The sequence below is a fragment of the Grammomys surdaster genome, unplaced genomic scaffold (genome assembly GCF_004785775.1).
Source record: "Grammomys surdaster isolate TR1022 unplaced genomic scaffold, NIH_TR_1.0 126124, whole genome shotgun sequence".
NCBI classification, from domain to species: Eukaryota; Metazoa; Chordata; class Mammalia; order Rodentia; family Muridae; genus Grammomys; species Grammomys surdaster.
The window spans coordinates 1,652,039-1,667,270 of record NW_021620932.1 but is presented as its reverse complement, the minus strand read 5'-3'; the positions used below and the strand labels follow the sequence as shown (position 1 = coordinate 1,667,270).

General features: G+C 38.4%; 1 protein-coding gene across 4 annotated transcripts in view; it reads left to right on the top strand.

Moving 5' to 3' along the window:
* Pibf1 (progesterone immunomodulatory binding factor 1) overlaps positions 1–15,232 on the top strand; it is a 148,099-nt gene that overhangs the window by 10,640 nt on the left and 122,227 nt on the right. For all 4 annotated transcript variants that reach the window (XM_028756571.1, XM_028756572.1, XM_028756570.1 and 1 more), the window contains exon 5: positions 2,627–2,746. In XM_028756571.1, the coding sequence (XP_028612404.1) occupies positions 2,627–2,746 (120 nt within the window). The remainder of the gene's footprint in view (positions 1–2,626; positions 2,747–15,232) is intronic.

Here is a 15,232-nt window from a genome sequence, read left to right as displayed (position 1 = left end):
GGCTGTGCATGCAGTATATGTGTGTGCTGGTGTATGTGCACATGGCTATGCATGCAGTAGAGGCCACAGGACTGTCTTCGGTGGTACTCAGGCATAACCTTATTATTCATTCGTTCATTCATTCATTCATTCATTTTTGAAACAGTCTCAATGACCTGGAGCTTGCCAATTAATTAGGACAATGAAGCCGAGGGATTTGCCTGCCCCACCTTCCCAGCACTGGGATTCTAACCATATGCCACCACCACTGGCTTTCTTCTGTGGGATTTGGGCATTGAACTCAAGTTGTCCTGATTCTGGCAGACACGTGACCAACTGCTGTCTCCGCAGCCTCTCACCTCACTTCTTCGCAGTCCATGTCTTTTTCTCTGTACTGTTCAAGTATTCTTTTATTTCTTTTGTGGATTTCCAACCCCTTTCTCTCTTTGGGGTAGTCCTGTTTGTCTTACTCTGACTCTCCATTTCTGGGTCATCCAGGGACAAGTTTAGACTCACCTTACCCAAAGAATATTGCTTTTGAAATGCCCAAGTGATAATATTTTTTAACCTTAAAAACTGGAGAGTATATTTAAGCTCAAAATTTCAGTGACTCCATAATCTGCAAAACGAGTTATTTTATAGTGGTTTATAACAGTTTCCAAAGGAAAACTATTAGAATGAGTCACATTAGTATTGTCTGGAATTAATTAGGGCTCGTGGGAAAGAGTGGGGTGTTTATGATTATTAGGGGGTAACAATGGAGCAGAGTCTTGGTATAGATTAGTTCTGAATCTAGTTTTCCTAAAGAAACTTGTACTTGGGCTTACTCTTTGGCATGAGTCTCAAGTCCGTTCGGTATCAGCAACCGCTTCGAGACTACAGAGCTTTTGTTTGTATGGGCATATCCATCAGCACTTGCAATACTTGAAATTAAACCTTAAGGAAACAGATTAAGCACAAGAAGTGCTGGGTGTGCTGGTGCTCTAGCAGTGCTTGTCCCAGCTACTGGAAAGGCTGAGGCAGGAGGATCTCTTGAACCCAAAGGTTCAAGGAGGCCAGCCTCAGTAGTGAAACAAGACCTCCTCTAAAGACAAATAAATATAAATACAAAATTAGATTCAATATCTATTTGCTTTAAAAGTCCCAGTGTCATCATCATATATCATATAGAGAATGAGAAAGTGAGAACTAAGTTGGACAAGATAACACTTACTATTACTGTGAAAATACTTTTTATTTTGTGAATTCCCTAAAAGAATTGAGAGCACTGAAAAAGGCAAGAGCCAGAAATGCCCAAAGCCTGCACTGACAGCTCTTGCTTTTTTATGTTAGGTATGATTTTACCCTGGGAGCCTTCTTTTTTTCCTCATTTATAAAAGCTAGTAATATATTTCTCTGTTGTAAAGACTGACAGTAGGTAAAACATGTTAAATGCGTAGCACAGTGCTCACTGAGTCTTTGTAAATGCAGAATACTACCTACTGTCTTGCTGAAATGGTAATTGTTCTTGGTTCTCAGTGGACCAAGGTTTCTGGATCAATGACTTGAAGAAAATCATATGATAGCTTTTTGTCCAACTTTTGATTTAAATGGGTGAGTTACAGTTTTTTTGCCCAACATATACTGTGTAAAAGAAATTTGAAGTGCTGTCACTGAAGCTTCATTCATATAGATATAAAGTATATGCATTTTTGCTTTCTGATTTACTATTCTTATATACGTTTGTATGAAATATTATTCTAACTAATTGACTGATATAGATTTCTCTCCCTAAAGGACCAACTTTAATACTTGCCTCCTACTTTCTTCAGTGAAGTCATGTATTAAGGACTTTTGGGTTATATGCCTATGTAATAAGTAATTCCTAATTGCTTGTTCTTGCCTTATTGATGGCTTCTTGGTTCTTAGAACCTTGTAGGGTGGGATACTTGGGTTATAACAGGAAAATGAAGAGTAAGGAGAGGTCTGGATTGAGTGGAAACAGTTCTCCTATCATTGTGATTCATTCTCAAGACCCCTAACAACCGCAGGGCAGCAACGCAGTGGGAGGCTGCCAAGAGCCTGGGATGAGAGCAAAGAATGAAATTTATTTGTCTTAATCAAAGTGATATTTAGGTTGACAGAGCAGTATATAAGCCAGATCAAAATCCCTGGCCTCATAGCTCTTACTTAGGTGTAGAATCAAACAAACAGCAGCCTAACAGTGGAGTGTGGGGGATGTATTACAAGTGCTTCAGAGAAGACAAATGGGGTGAAGGATAGGGAGTTCAGTTAAGGTTGCGGGGCATTTTGATATATAAATTTAATTAGATTTATTATGATAGATCTGTGGAGAATGCATTCCAAGTCTGCTAGTGGGTAGTGCTGAGTGTATGGCAGCGTATTCTGTTTCCTATATATGTATATCTATGGTGGAGATTATTTAAGTCATTACAAAAAGGTGACCAAAAACAATTATAGCAGGATATCTTAGTAAAATTATTTGAAACATTTCCAAAAACTCCCAGTTAATATTTTTACCACAGTTGAATCAGAGTCAGTAAATGGCAGAAAGTGAAACCATGCAGGACAGCCTGCTGCATGCGAGTGGCAATGCTTAATTCTAGTTTGGATTCAGGGTTGCTTATTTTACTTTTTTTTTTTTAAGATTCGGTTCTATGAGCTAGTAAATCCATTAAGAAAGGAAATCTATGAACTACAAGTGAAGAAGAATGAACTGTCTGAAGAATTAAGTACAAATAAAGGCCAACTGAAACAACTGACGGAGGTTTGTACTGTTTCTACTACTCTTGGAAAGACATTGCAGCTTTTCCTTAGAAGTGTCTTACCGTTTGTGCAAGGGACAGGAAAGGGACAGAAAATGAGACCAGGGGTACTGACTGCTCAGCACATAGAGAGTCAGAAGCAGGAGGCCAACTGGAGGTCTTCATCCTAAAAATTACCATGGTAACTATGGTTTAACCTCAAATCCATTTGTTATTGTAACATATTCATAACCAAATGCTCTTGACATCATAAAATGAACCATATCTGAATGTTCTTGTGGAATAAATATGCACACAAGAGATTATTTCTCCAGCTTTCAGATGTACAATGTAGGCCAAGATATGTGAGGGCTCTCTGACGGGTGCCATTAGTAGAACAAAAAAGAATGCAGTTGCCTTTCTTGTTGACTCATAAGTTCCAGACTCATAAGTTGCCAGGACAGTCCTCATTATTGCTGATGTGTAAGTATTAATAGCACCTCCTGTGTTCTTGGAAGAACCCTTATCATCTAAGGCTATCGTGCTTAGAACTCTTCACTTGTGAAAGGGTACACTGGTCATTGGTTTGATTATAACTTTGACCAAATATCCCAGAATACCATCGTGTACTTACGTTGACTAAATAAGAAATGATGGTGGATTGATTTATTTTCCTCTCTAACAGCTTTTTTTAAAAAAGGGATAGCTATTTTCTCCAAAGAATTCATCAAACTAGAATGAAAACAAGTTTACAAGAATAGTCTACAGCAGCCGTTTCTTATAGGTTAGCTTTATCTGTGGTATGAAAGGAAGCAACTGTCATTATATCAGCCGTTCCTCATCAAATGCAATTGACTCTTAATTCTTCTGAACATGTGTGCTGATATGTTTCCCTGTATGTCATTAATATGTATGATGATGTTCTGTGTGTCAACAACAGGAGACAATATCTGCCCTCATAGAGCTGAAATTTTAATAGGCTTCATTTTCAACTGAAGAAAAAACACTAGTATTGAATCACCCATGTTTATATTAGAAAGTAAAACATTGTCTTCACAAAGTATCATACAAGTATTTATGTGATATCCTATATAAAGTGCAGGTTTTTCAATGATCTGTTACCCAGAAGTAAGTCATTATATCAATTTATATTTCAGTGCTATACTTTTGGCACTGTGAGCAGGACGGAGGGTCCAGCCCAGCCCCTCTCTGATCTCTGTGTCCTGCTGCATAAGCATTGAGGAATCTTCAGTATATGGTCTTACTGGGTTCAGGAGGACAGCAACAGCAGAGGCAGTTGCCTGGATTGTTTTGGCATTTGGTGGCCAGCAAGTTTGGGAGGTAGCACTGGGATTCCTGTTCAGTAACTAGTGGCTTCTTGGCATAGCTTTCTCCATCCACACAGGATACCTCCAATCAAAGTCATTATGTTGTTTTTAATTTTTTGATGAATTTATCAAGTATTTGATTGCCTTATGTCATGTTCTTGTATCATTCATTGTCAGTTCTCTCCATGTCCCTGGCCACTCCCCCTTAAATGTCTATAGCGCTTGGACTCCTTTAATTCTCCCCTCTCTTTTCCTGTTGTGTTCCTTCTGCTGCCCCATGTATCCCACGGGCCCCTTTCTACTGTCCTTGCCTTCCACTCTCACACCCGTGTGAGCGCACATATGTAAGTTACAGGCTAGAATTTGCACATGAGAGAAAGTATTCACTTCCCTATAAATTTTATTTCTCTTAAAACAGGAACAAAAAATTTCATAATTATATATGTTGTGCATTTTTTTAACTTATCATCGATTGATAGATATCTAGGGTGATCCCATTTCCTTGTTATGGTGACTAGATCATTAACACAGTTGTATGTGAAAGTCTGTCTACGGTAGGCTATAGAGTTCTTTCAGTATTGGTGTAGGTGTAGTACTAGGGAATGTGGAAGTCTATTTTCAGCTTTTTCCAACGCATCCACACTGGTTTCCAACGTGCCTGTACCAGTCTGCCTTCCCAAAACAGTGACTGTGGGCTCGTGTTCTCTACATCTCACCAGCATTGGGTGCTGCTTGTTTTCTTGATGCTGCCCATTTCTAACTCAGGGTACTATGGAATCTCAAAGGAGGTTTAGTTTGCATTTTCCAGACCACTAAGGATGTTGAGCATGTTTAAAAATACTTCCTGTCCAATAGCAATAATTGTATTAGTAAAGCAAGATCACTTATATCTGTCCTCACTTGCTCTCTAAAGCAACTTGGGGAGGAAAGGGTTCATTTTATCCTATACTTTACAGTAGTTCATCACCTCAGGAAACCAGGGCAGGAGCTTGTGAGAACCTGGAGGCAGGGACTGAAGTAGACACTATGGAGGAGTACTGCTCCTTGCTTTCAGACTCATAGTCAACTATCTTTCATATGTAGGCCAGACTCACCTGCCTAGAGATGGCACTGCACAGTAGACTAGAATCTCCTACAGTGATTCTCAAAAAATGTCCCACAGGCCAATCTAATAGTCTAAGGACTATAAAGAATATTATCATCTTTAAGGGAGGGTGTTAAAATCTGCATTTTTGAAGAATCAGCTGGAGATGGTAGGTTACTAGGATTTAATTATTAATGAGAACCATTATTTTTAGTACTTAACTAGTCGTCATCGTAGTTTACTAAAAATACTATATAGAGTGATCAGTTTTTTCAGTTGGATGTGTCTGATTTTTTTTTTCTTCTGTTGCTTTAAATGTTCTGTTTGGTGCTTTGGTCATATTCTTTTCCTGCTTAGTATGTGGGTAATATATTTGTTTAACATTGGTTGACAAAGATATGTAGTGAAAACACAAAATTGCCTATCAAATACATATAGCAAAAATGTCTTACTTTTCTAGAGATGACAATCACATAAAATTTCTTGACCACCACTAAAATAAATGTTCTGTTTTAATTTTTGAGACAAATATAGTTTTCTTTCCTAAATGATTCGGGAGAAACAACCAGCTTTTTACCATCTATTAAAAAGGCTGTCCCCCTCTCTAACGAAAAGACAGGTTAACAAAGAAGAGCATGGCAGACTTGTCTCACATCAGTTTGATGGACGCAGGAGCCTTCAGGAATGCAGGCCGGTAGGAAGCTGTATGTGTGGACTGTCATGTGTGAGCATTCGAGGACGAGAGTGATTTAATGACAGGATGTGGGCAGGGGGTGGAGCAAGTTGGGGGACACCTGGCCCAGCCTGTTGGATCAGATTCTGGGTTTCTCTTTCTAACATTTCTTCTATCTAGATATAGGGCCACACACCCCAACCTGAGCATCTTCAAAGGAAGAGAGGAAAAAGGCAGAGAGTAACCTCCTTGGGTTATGTGGCCTGCTGGGTGGTGTTGGTGAGAGAACTTCTAATGTCTGTTCCTAGACAGAGGGTACAAGTCAGAGGTCTTACTGCTTGTCTACTTTTGTTAAGAAGTTTCCTTCAGCTTAAAATTGTATTCCTATGTACCATAGAACAGGAGAAGAAGTGTTTTCTTTTGTAGTGAACATGAAAGTGCATCAGTGAAACCAGGGCCTCACTGAGGCTGATGTCTGGAAGGGGAGGGGCTGCTCTGTTCAACAGATTTAACATTGCTCTGTTAAATCTTGGGGCAGGTTGTACTGTTAGTGGCTGCCCTATAATAAACTTACCAAGCTCTTACTAAGGTATGACCCACATTATTATAGTACGTTATTTGAACAGTCTCTTCATGCAATAGTTTACAGTAAATCAGCTTACACATACTTAATGTTGGGTGTTTTAAAGGGAATGATGTGGATCTTATTAATCACTATAATTTAAAACTTTGATAAAATGTGAATTCTGAGAAGTGCAGTCAGTGACTATGTGGCCTAAGAATTTTAAGATATGCCACTGGCAAGCACAAAACTTAAATTCATGTGTAATCTCATCATTCATTTTTTGGAGCAATGAGTGTAGAGCAGACTTAAAGAGGGCTACTCAGTGGCCTATGGGAATCTGGAGACCCCAGGAACTGTGAACTAAAGAACCAAGCCTTGTGTGAGCTTCTGTAAGATATAAGAATTGGAGTCAGTGACTAGTAGGTATCTGCCTCTGGGGAGCGCCACCAGCTTTTCAAATGTGCATGTGCTATTTCACATAAGTGATAACCTCTTACATATGTGTATAAAAATACAGAACTAAATATATAAATTTTCAACAGGCAATAATGTTCCAAATTTTTGTACTGAAATTTAACACCTTTTAAAAATTGTAGTAAAGATACATTTCCCATTGACCCAGCATGCTCTTCTGAAGTATTCAGTCATACCTCCAGAATTTATTATCTGCCCTGAAACACTGAAGCTCCAAACCCCTTCCCTCTCCCTGGCCCATGAGAACCACTTTTCTACTTTGTTTCTATGGTTTTGACTACTTTAGATACTTTATATGAATGGAATCATGGAGGGTTAACATTTATTTCACTTAGTGTAAATATTAAGATTCATCCATATTTTAATACAATGTCCTACTTTTTGAAGATTCTTTTTTTTGGATATTTTATTTGTTTATATTTCAAATGTTATCCCCTTTCCAGGTTTCCCCTCAGCAAACCCCCATCCCATCACTCTCCCCCTTCTTCTATGAAGGTGCTCCCCCACCCACCCACCCACCCACCCACTCACCCACTCACCCACCCATTCCTGCCTCCCCGCCCTAGCATTCCCCTACACTGCGGCATCCAGCCTTCACAGGACCAAGGGCCTCTCCTCCCATTGATGGCAGACAAGGCCATCCTTAATATTATATGCATACACCACATTTACTTATTCATCTATAGTGAACATCTGGATAGATTAAATGTCTTAACAATATTTGACAGACTTTTAAGAATTGATACCTTGATTTCTGAGAGAACTGCTTTTCTCTTCAGGAGTTGAAGGATAAAAATAAAAACATAGGAAAGAAAAGGATTGCAAGGAAAATATAAACATTCCTACAGAATGTTCAGTCTAATGTTGTTTAATATTAAATATCTTAATTTATTGCATTGATAAAGAAGAATAAATCATAATTTAAAGCTTGCTCTGGCAAGGTTTGTCTGAGTGTGTAGCAGGACATACCTAGTGAGGTAGTTGAGCAACTTCAGATTTTTATGTAAGCTGTCAGTTTATGTGTCTAAATTAGCATGTGCAGAATTTACCATCAGCCCTAGAAATTATAGAATCTTCACCCTTATTATAGAAATTTTAAAGCATACATACTATTAGCTAACTTCCATTGCTATAATGAATACTTGATATAATCAAATTACAAACAGAAATGCTTTGGTTTTAGCCCACAGTTTTGGAGGTTTCAGTCCATGGTTGAATGGCCCTGTTGTGTAGGGGCCTGGATTAAGACTGCTTACTATGGTTGGGAGTGCATAGCAGAGTAAAACAGCTCAGTTCATAAGTAGAGAGGGGAGGAGAGCCAGATCTCACAATCCCCTATGAGAATGTGAGAATCCTCCTATGAGAGACCCTTAAAGATTCCCATTACCTCCCAGGAGAACCAACCCAGAGCAATGTATATACCTCCTAACACAGTCACACCCCTAACAGTAACAGTAACTTAAAAAACTGGTATTTATAGTAAATACCAGCATATGTAGGGCATAATTTCTACCATTGACACTGATGTTTGTCTTATACATATCTGTCTCTCAACTGTATCTTATGAGAACATTCTAGGCTCTCTTCTTTGGGCATTAGTAGTTTCTTCATCTTCTGCTAAAGACTGTTCCTTTGTGTATATCCCTACATGTGTTAACTGATGGGCATTTGATATGCTTCCATTTTAGAGACTAATAAATAAGGCTGCTACAGTATTTGCACCCGGATTTGTATGTACATACATTCTTTTTTCTTTTAGGGAAATCCTTAAGCATGTTTTGTTTTTCCTTGTTTCTTGTTTATTTGTTTGTTTAATGTATTTTCATTTCATTGTTCATTAAATCTTTTATTTCTGGGCCATTTATTATAAGTATGTCATGTTTTATGCCTTAGAGATAGTTTAATAATTGCCTAAAATCCTGCCACTAATTTCAATGCATAGGTCATCTCAGTGTGTCTCTATTGCTTATCTTTCCCTTTAAGCATATGTCACATATTCCTATTTCTTCAATTAATTTTGATTTTTTTAATATATCAAAGAGTACAATTAGGTCCTATCATGATGAGCAAGCTATGTGTTAACTTCCCTCTGGACAGTACTGATGTTTTTATTTTAGGAGATTAGATTCACTGTGCCTATGTCTATTTGATAGCAGTACAAATTTTAATTCTGATATTTTGACCTTTATGATCTATAGAGAGTCTATCCTCGTATATGTGTTGATCAGGGGGCTAGCAACCTGAGCAAAGATAACCCATAGAGTTTAGTTTCCCTTCTCTGGCTGCCTCTGGAATTCCTTCCTCCCTCTCCTGCAGCTGCAGTTGTCTTCTGACTGTCCAAGGTAGAAAGACTGAGGACTTTGAACTCCACCTTTATGTATACAGCATGACAGAGAATGGGCTGGCCCTCATTTTAAACAACAGTGAAACAAACCAGCAGGCCTGGGAAACCCACACAAGTGCTCTTCTCTTCCATGCAGTGATGTGCTTCCTGGCATCTGTCTGGCTTTCATCCTTTTCTTGGGTCTCTTCCTTGACTGTGTAGTAGGACTGATCAGATGGGAGCTTGTTTGGCCATTACCTTGACCAGAATGATAGACACAAGTCAGGAAAACACTCTATGTGTTGTCAAGCATGGGAAAATTATTTTTGGCCTCGAGATCTCTTACCCTAGGAAGAGTCTCAGTTTCATAACAAACTAATTTTCCCATTTGGCATTTACTGACATACATGAATGAATGAATGAATGGATGGATGAATGAATGAATGAATGAATGAATGAATGAATGAATGACTTTTTTCACCATTATATATGAAAGAAAATACTAGAAGCAGAACTTCTAAAAACATAACCAGAATCTAAAGAAAACATGAAGTTTTAGAATATTGTCAGTTGTCAACAGATCCAAATATGGTCTTAGTGTGTTTCAACCACAGGATGGCAGTATATACCCATCTACCTTTAAAAAGCAAACAAATTGTCTTGTTTATTTGGAAAATCTTGGTTTTGAACCTGCACTGCAATAACTTGCCTTTTTATAGTTCTTATTTTCAATCAGCTGACTAAAACAGCAAATGCTATTTCTTCCTAGTAACACACAGTGGTTCCATTGCTATGCGAAATAAGAAAAACAAAAACTTTTCTTCCTTAATATATGATCTTCAGATAGAAGATTCTTCATTTATTACAATAACTGCATAGTCAACTTCTTTAGTCTTTGACTAAACCTAGAGCTAGACTTTTGGTCAGCAAGCCCCAACTGAATTTCTGCCTTTCTTTACTGGGGTTAAGGGACATTCACAGTCAGCTTCCCTCCCACCCTACCCTCAAAATCAGGTTTCTTTGTGTAGCCTTGGCTGTCCTTGAACTTGCTCTGTAGACCAGGCTGTCCTCAAACTCACAGAGATCCACCTGCCTCTGCTTCCCAAATGCTAGGCTTAAAGGCATGTGCCACCACCTCCTGTGTCATCTTTTAAGTGGTCGCTGGGTCTTCAAACTCAGTGCTTATACAGAAAACCCTTATCCACCGGACCATCTGCAGCACAGCTACACTATATTCAGCTGTCTTGCTGATGTAGAGAGTTCTACATACTTCTTTCATTCCCAAGGAAGCAATAAGTGCTTAGTGCAAAAATTGAAAAATAGGAAAAAGAATTATGGAAAATAATGGCAGCAAGGTAATATTAATACAAAATAGGTGAAATTTAAAATTAAATCCATATAACAGAATAGCAAAATGTATTATGGCAAAACATGATGTTATAGACAGGAACCTTTACATAATGAATGGCATAATGCTTATAGAGTAATGTTGAGAGCTTAGTGTAACACAGTAAGCTAGAGAAGTGTAATTTGCTTCTATAAGAACTGGTGTAGATGGGATAGATAAAATAAAAGAGGCCTAGAAGAACTAATTTTATCAATGTTTTGGTACAGCTGCTATGAAGAAAGCCTAACCAGAGACTGTTATTTTTAAACATCAATGGAAAATTTGCAAGACTACTGTGTATATACTTGCTCACATAGGAAACAAGTACATTTTTAGGTACAAGTAGTTTTATAGTTCCTATTTTTATCATAACCTAGTAAAGCAGACAGAGTGAAGGGAACTAAACTTTCTTGACAGTTAAATATATCTTTTGGCTTAAAGAATTTAAAAAGGAAAACATTGAAAACAAGAGTATTTTATGTCAGAGTTCTCAAAGCATATTTAAAATTGTACTAGAGAAAAATCTTTGGCCCTAATTTTTTTTTTCATTACTACACAAGAAAGACAAAAATAAAGATATGCATTCCCCATCTGAAAAAAGGAGAGTGAGCCGTGGCTGCAGCCTGCCTGCAAGCCAGCGTCAGAGGCTCAGGCCAGCTTGGGCTGCCTAGGGAAGCAGATGGGGGGAAAACCGAACAGGAATAAAGTATCGGAAATTTAGTGCTCTGTGTGTGTGTGTGTGTGTGTGTGTGTGTGTGTGTGTGTGTGTGTGTTTGTACCAACAAACTTGAAACTGATAGTGAAGTATAGCTTGTAAATAAAACAGGGGTGCAGTTAGCCTGGGAATATTATGAAGGGGAGCGAGAGTGTCCACTAATCTGGTTACTACCAAGTTCAGAAATGGATCAACCCAGGTGGGGTCTCACATCAATTCTTAACTCATAGTTAATGATACTACTCCAGAGTACTGAAAAGGTAGAAAATTCTGAGGTAACATAAAAGCAAAACAAAATAAACTTATAAGCCCATTTTATTTAACCTATTGAAACAAAAACTGAAAATGAAATGTTCACAAATGAATTGTACCATTATGCATTTATTTCATGTGTATGTGTGTATATGTGATGTGTTTGTGCCATGTATGTGCAGGTGCCTGTGGCGGTCAGAAGAGCATCAGATCATCTGGCCGTTATATAACTGAGTTAGCGTGAGCCACTGTGCCAGTGTTGGGAAGCAAACCAGTTCCCTCTGCAAGAGCAGTAAATGCTCTGAATGGCTGAGTCGTCTCCAGCCTGAATTCTACCATTAGAACAAAATCATGATACTTGATATGATTCATTAAAGTATATTTCAAACATAAAGAGTAATGTATTATCAGGTTGAAGGAGAATGGTTATGTGACTCTGTCTGTCTGTAGCAGCTGATGGTAGCGGTCAGATTTTGTATTGATGAGTCCCCCAGTTTCTTTTTGAATGCAATATTTTCCTCATGTGTATCTCTAGCAAGAAAGGTAATGACTCAATGAAGAAAGCTATAAAATCTGTTCTGGGAAGATAGCTCAACCTTTGCAGCATTTGTTGTACAAGCAAGAGATGCCGAGGCCTGACCCCAGAACCTACGTAAATGCCAGGTAGGTGGTGGCAGCCTCAGAAGCCTCAGACAGCTTTCCCCAGAAGCTGACTAGAAGCTGTCTGCATGTACTAGTGCTGGGTTTAATTCCCAACATCAGCCTGCTGCCTCCTTACCAGCGTGCATGTGCACACTCACACACAGCCAACCAATCAACCACACACACTCACGTGTGTATACTCATGATGCTTACCACACAGACACATGAACCAAAAAATACTACAGAATCACATTTTTAGCATGGAAATACCATATTTTAGAAAGCATCCAAGTTTCTAATAGTATTGTTCCATGATTAATAATATTAAGCAAGAACAGTTAAATTATATTCCAGGGGTTTTGTTTATCATTTGGGAGATTCAGAGGAAAGAACTCTAATACAGAATTAAGTGTGGGTAACGTGCTTTAGTTGATGAGAAAAATAAGTGCTCTAGGATTTCCAAGAAAAGTCTGAAAGAGAAGATGAAGCTAGGGAGATGTGGGTGTGGGAGACCAAGCAAGAACTCAGTGTGATCTTAAAACTAACTGTTCTTCTAACTGGACCCTAGTTCAGTTCCCAGCACACACATGGCAGCTCACAACTGTCTGTAACTCCAACTCTGGGGGATCTGACACTCTCACACAGAGAAACATGCAAGTAAAACACCAGTTCTCCTAAAATAACTATAAATAAATCATTAAAAATATATTCAAGCTGGGCAGTGGTGGTGCACGCCTTTAATCCCAGCACTTGGGAGGCAGAGACAGGTGGATTTCTTAGTTCGAGGAAATCAAAGATGGCTCTTTTCTTGAACACACTCCAGGATATTTGTGTCCCAGTGTATTTGCAACCCATAGAGCACCTGAGCAGTCTAGCCCTGGAGCTCAGCTGTCAATACTACCTGCGATCATTTAAATTCAAAATGATTAAAATGCAGACGGTTTGCCTCGCTGAGCACAGCTGATTCACCACCAAAGTAGTGCATATGACAACAGAACACCTCTCACTGCAGGAAGTTGTATTGGCTACATTGTTCTAGAGGTTAGAGAAGCTGTGGGCCAATAAAGCAAAACTCAAGGTGTTTACTTCCATTGGTGGGTTAACTTATTGCCTTTCTTTTTCCTACCTATACGTGTTAATACTTTTAGTGCTAATCTCAATGACACAGAAGGCCGGAAAGCCATACTTTTGTTACGGTGATATATTCACATCCTTTGTTGCTACATGATATTTTAAACATGATACATTAAGTTCGTTTCTCTAATATTAAGATGAAATTTGAGCTGTATGGTGGTCCATGAGAGAGTTCAGAATCAACTTTGATTTATGTACATGTGATATTTGAAGCCATGAAACCTATAATTAAAAGTTGGGTTTTGGCAATAAATAAAAGTAGCTTATGTTCAGTGGTTGTATAGTTACTACAAAATAGATCCTTCAAAAAACAAACTTGAAATTAAGAAAAGGACAAACTATGTGTGATTTCCAGATCATAGACTCTAGACCTGGAATGCTATGCAAACCATTCAGCCCTCTAGGCTGCTGGTACCTTGTTTTGTTTCACTGTTACTTACTGTTTCTATGTTTCATGGTGACTTTTTAATACAAATGTGTCATTATACTTTCTTCTCTTTAGTTCCCTGTCATCATGGTCACTAAATTAGTACCAGCTCCTGCTTGTGTTCTTATCAGTTTTCCACTACTCTGCTTCCCACCCTTTTTGACGTGTGTGCGCAGCCACGCTCGCGCACATGCACACGCGCGCGCATACACACACACACAAATACAGACACACACATACTTACAACTCTAGATTCTACATATTAAGAACAACGTGATATTTGGCTTTGAGATAATATAATTTATAACTGATTCTGTCTTCCTGCAGATGTCATGATTTCATAGTTCTTTGCCATTCAAGAAATTCCATTGTGTATATGTATTAGCACATTTTCTCTATCTGTTCATCTGTTGATGGACATCTAAGCTGGTTCCATTTCCTGACTTGTATAATAGTGCAGCAATGAACATGAATCTACACGTATTCCTCTGGTGTGTCATCATGGCCTTATCTTGAAAGGGAGATTGTGGTAGATTATCTCCAGTGTATTTTTCATCTCTGAAATGCTGAGTATCTAAAAGAGCTGCTGTTGTTTGGGCTCAAGAGACTTGGAGGGTGGGGCCCATTCAAGCCTCTTTTTAAAAGCTTGTGATACATAAAGAAACTAGAATGGTACAGCTCAATTTTGCGTGAATCAACATCTCACCCATGTAACAACAGATGAAGCTATAGAAGTTTCTTTCATACTGCCTCTCCACAACACACACACACACATTGCATACAATATTATTGCTTAAGAGGTGATATGTTATTTAACCTTTAGTTTTGACTGGGAAACAATTTGTTGCTAGGCATATATTAATTTTAAAGTAAACATGTCTATATTTGACCTACCTATACTAAACACTAGGACTATAGAGTCTAGCTTTCATAATTAGTTTACTCATTAAGTATTTCTACTATATGGTTTACTGAATATACAGAGATAGGAGAGGCCTGTAAGGAGTACAGAGTTATGTGTGGGTATAAGGAGAGGGTCATAGATAAGACAGTTATAGCAAACAGAATTACAGAAACAGTATTTTCTACATGGAGATAGCAAACAACCTAAATGACACTCTCTCTCTCTCTCTCTCTCTCTCTCTCTCTCTCTCTCTCTCTCTCTCTCTCTCTCTCTCTCTCTGTGTGTGTGTGTGTGTGTGTGTGTGATTAACTTTGGCAGTCAAAGTCTGTTCTGTTCCAAGTACATAAATCTATCAAGCAGTGGGGGTCTCCTTGATGCCTCAGATTGCACTTGCTTTCCTTATAGAATTGTTTTCTCATTTCAAAAGAGAAAATGATACTTGGCTGTTGATTCACTCAACTGTTACCTAGAAATTCCTACTTTAAAAGGGGTGGCAAATGCAAACTTTGTGTCTACTTCTTTTTGTATAAAAATATTTATAATTTTTTGTGTTTCTTTCAGTCTACACATGGTCCTCTCTTCCTTCTTCTTTTCTATAAAC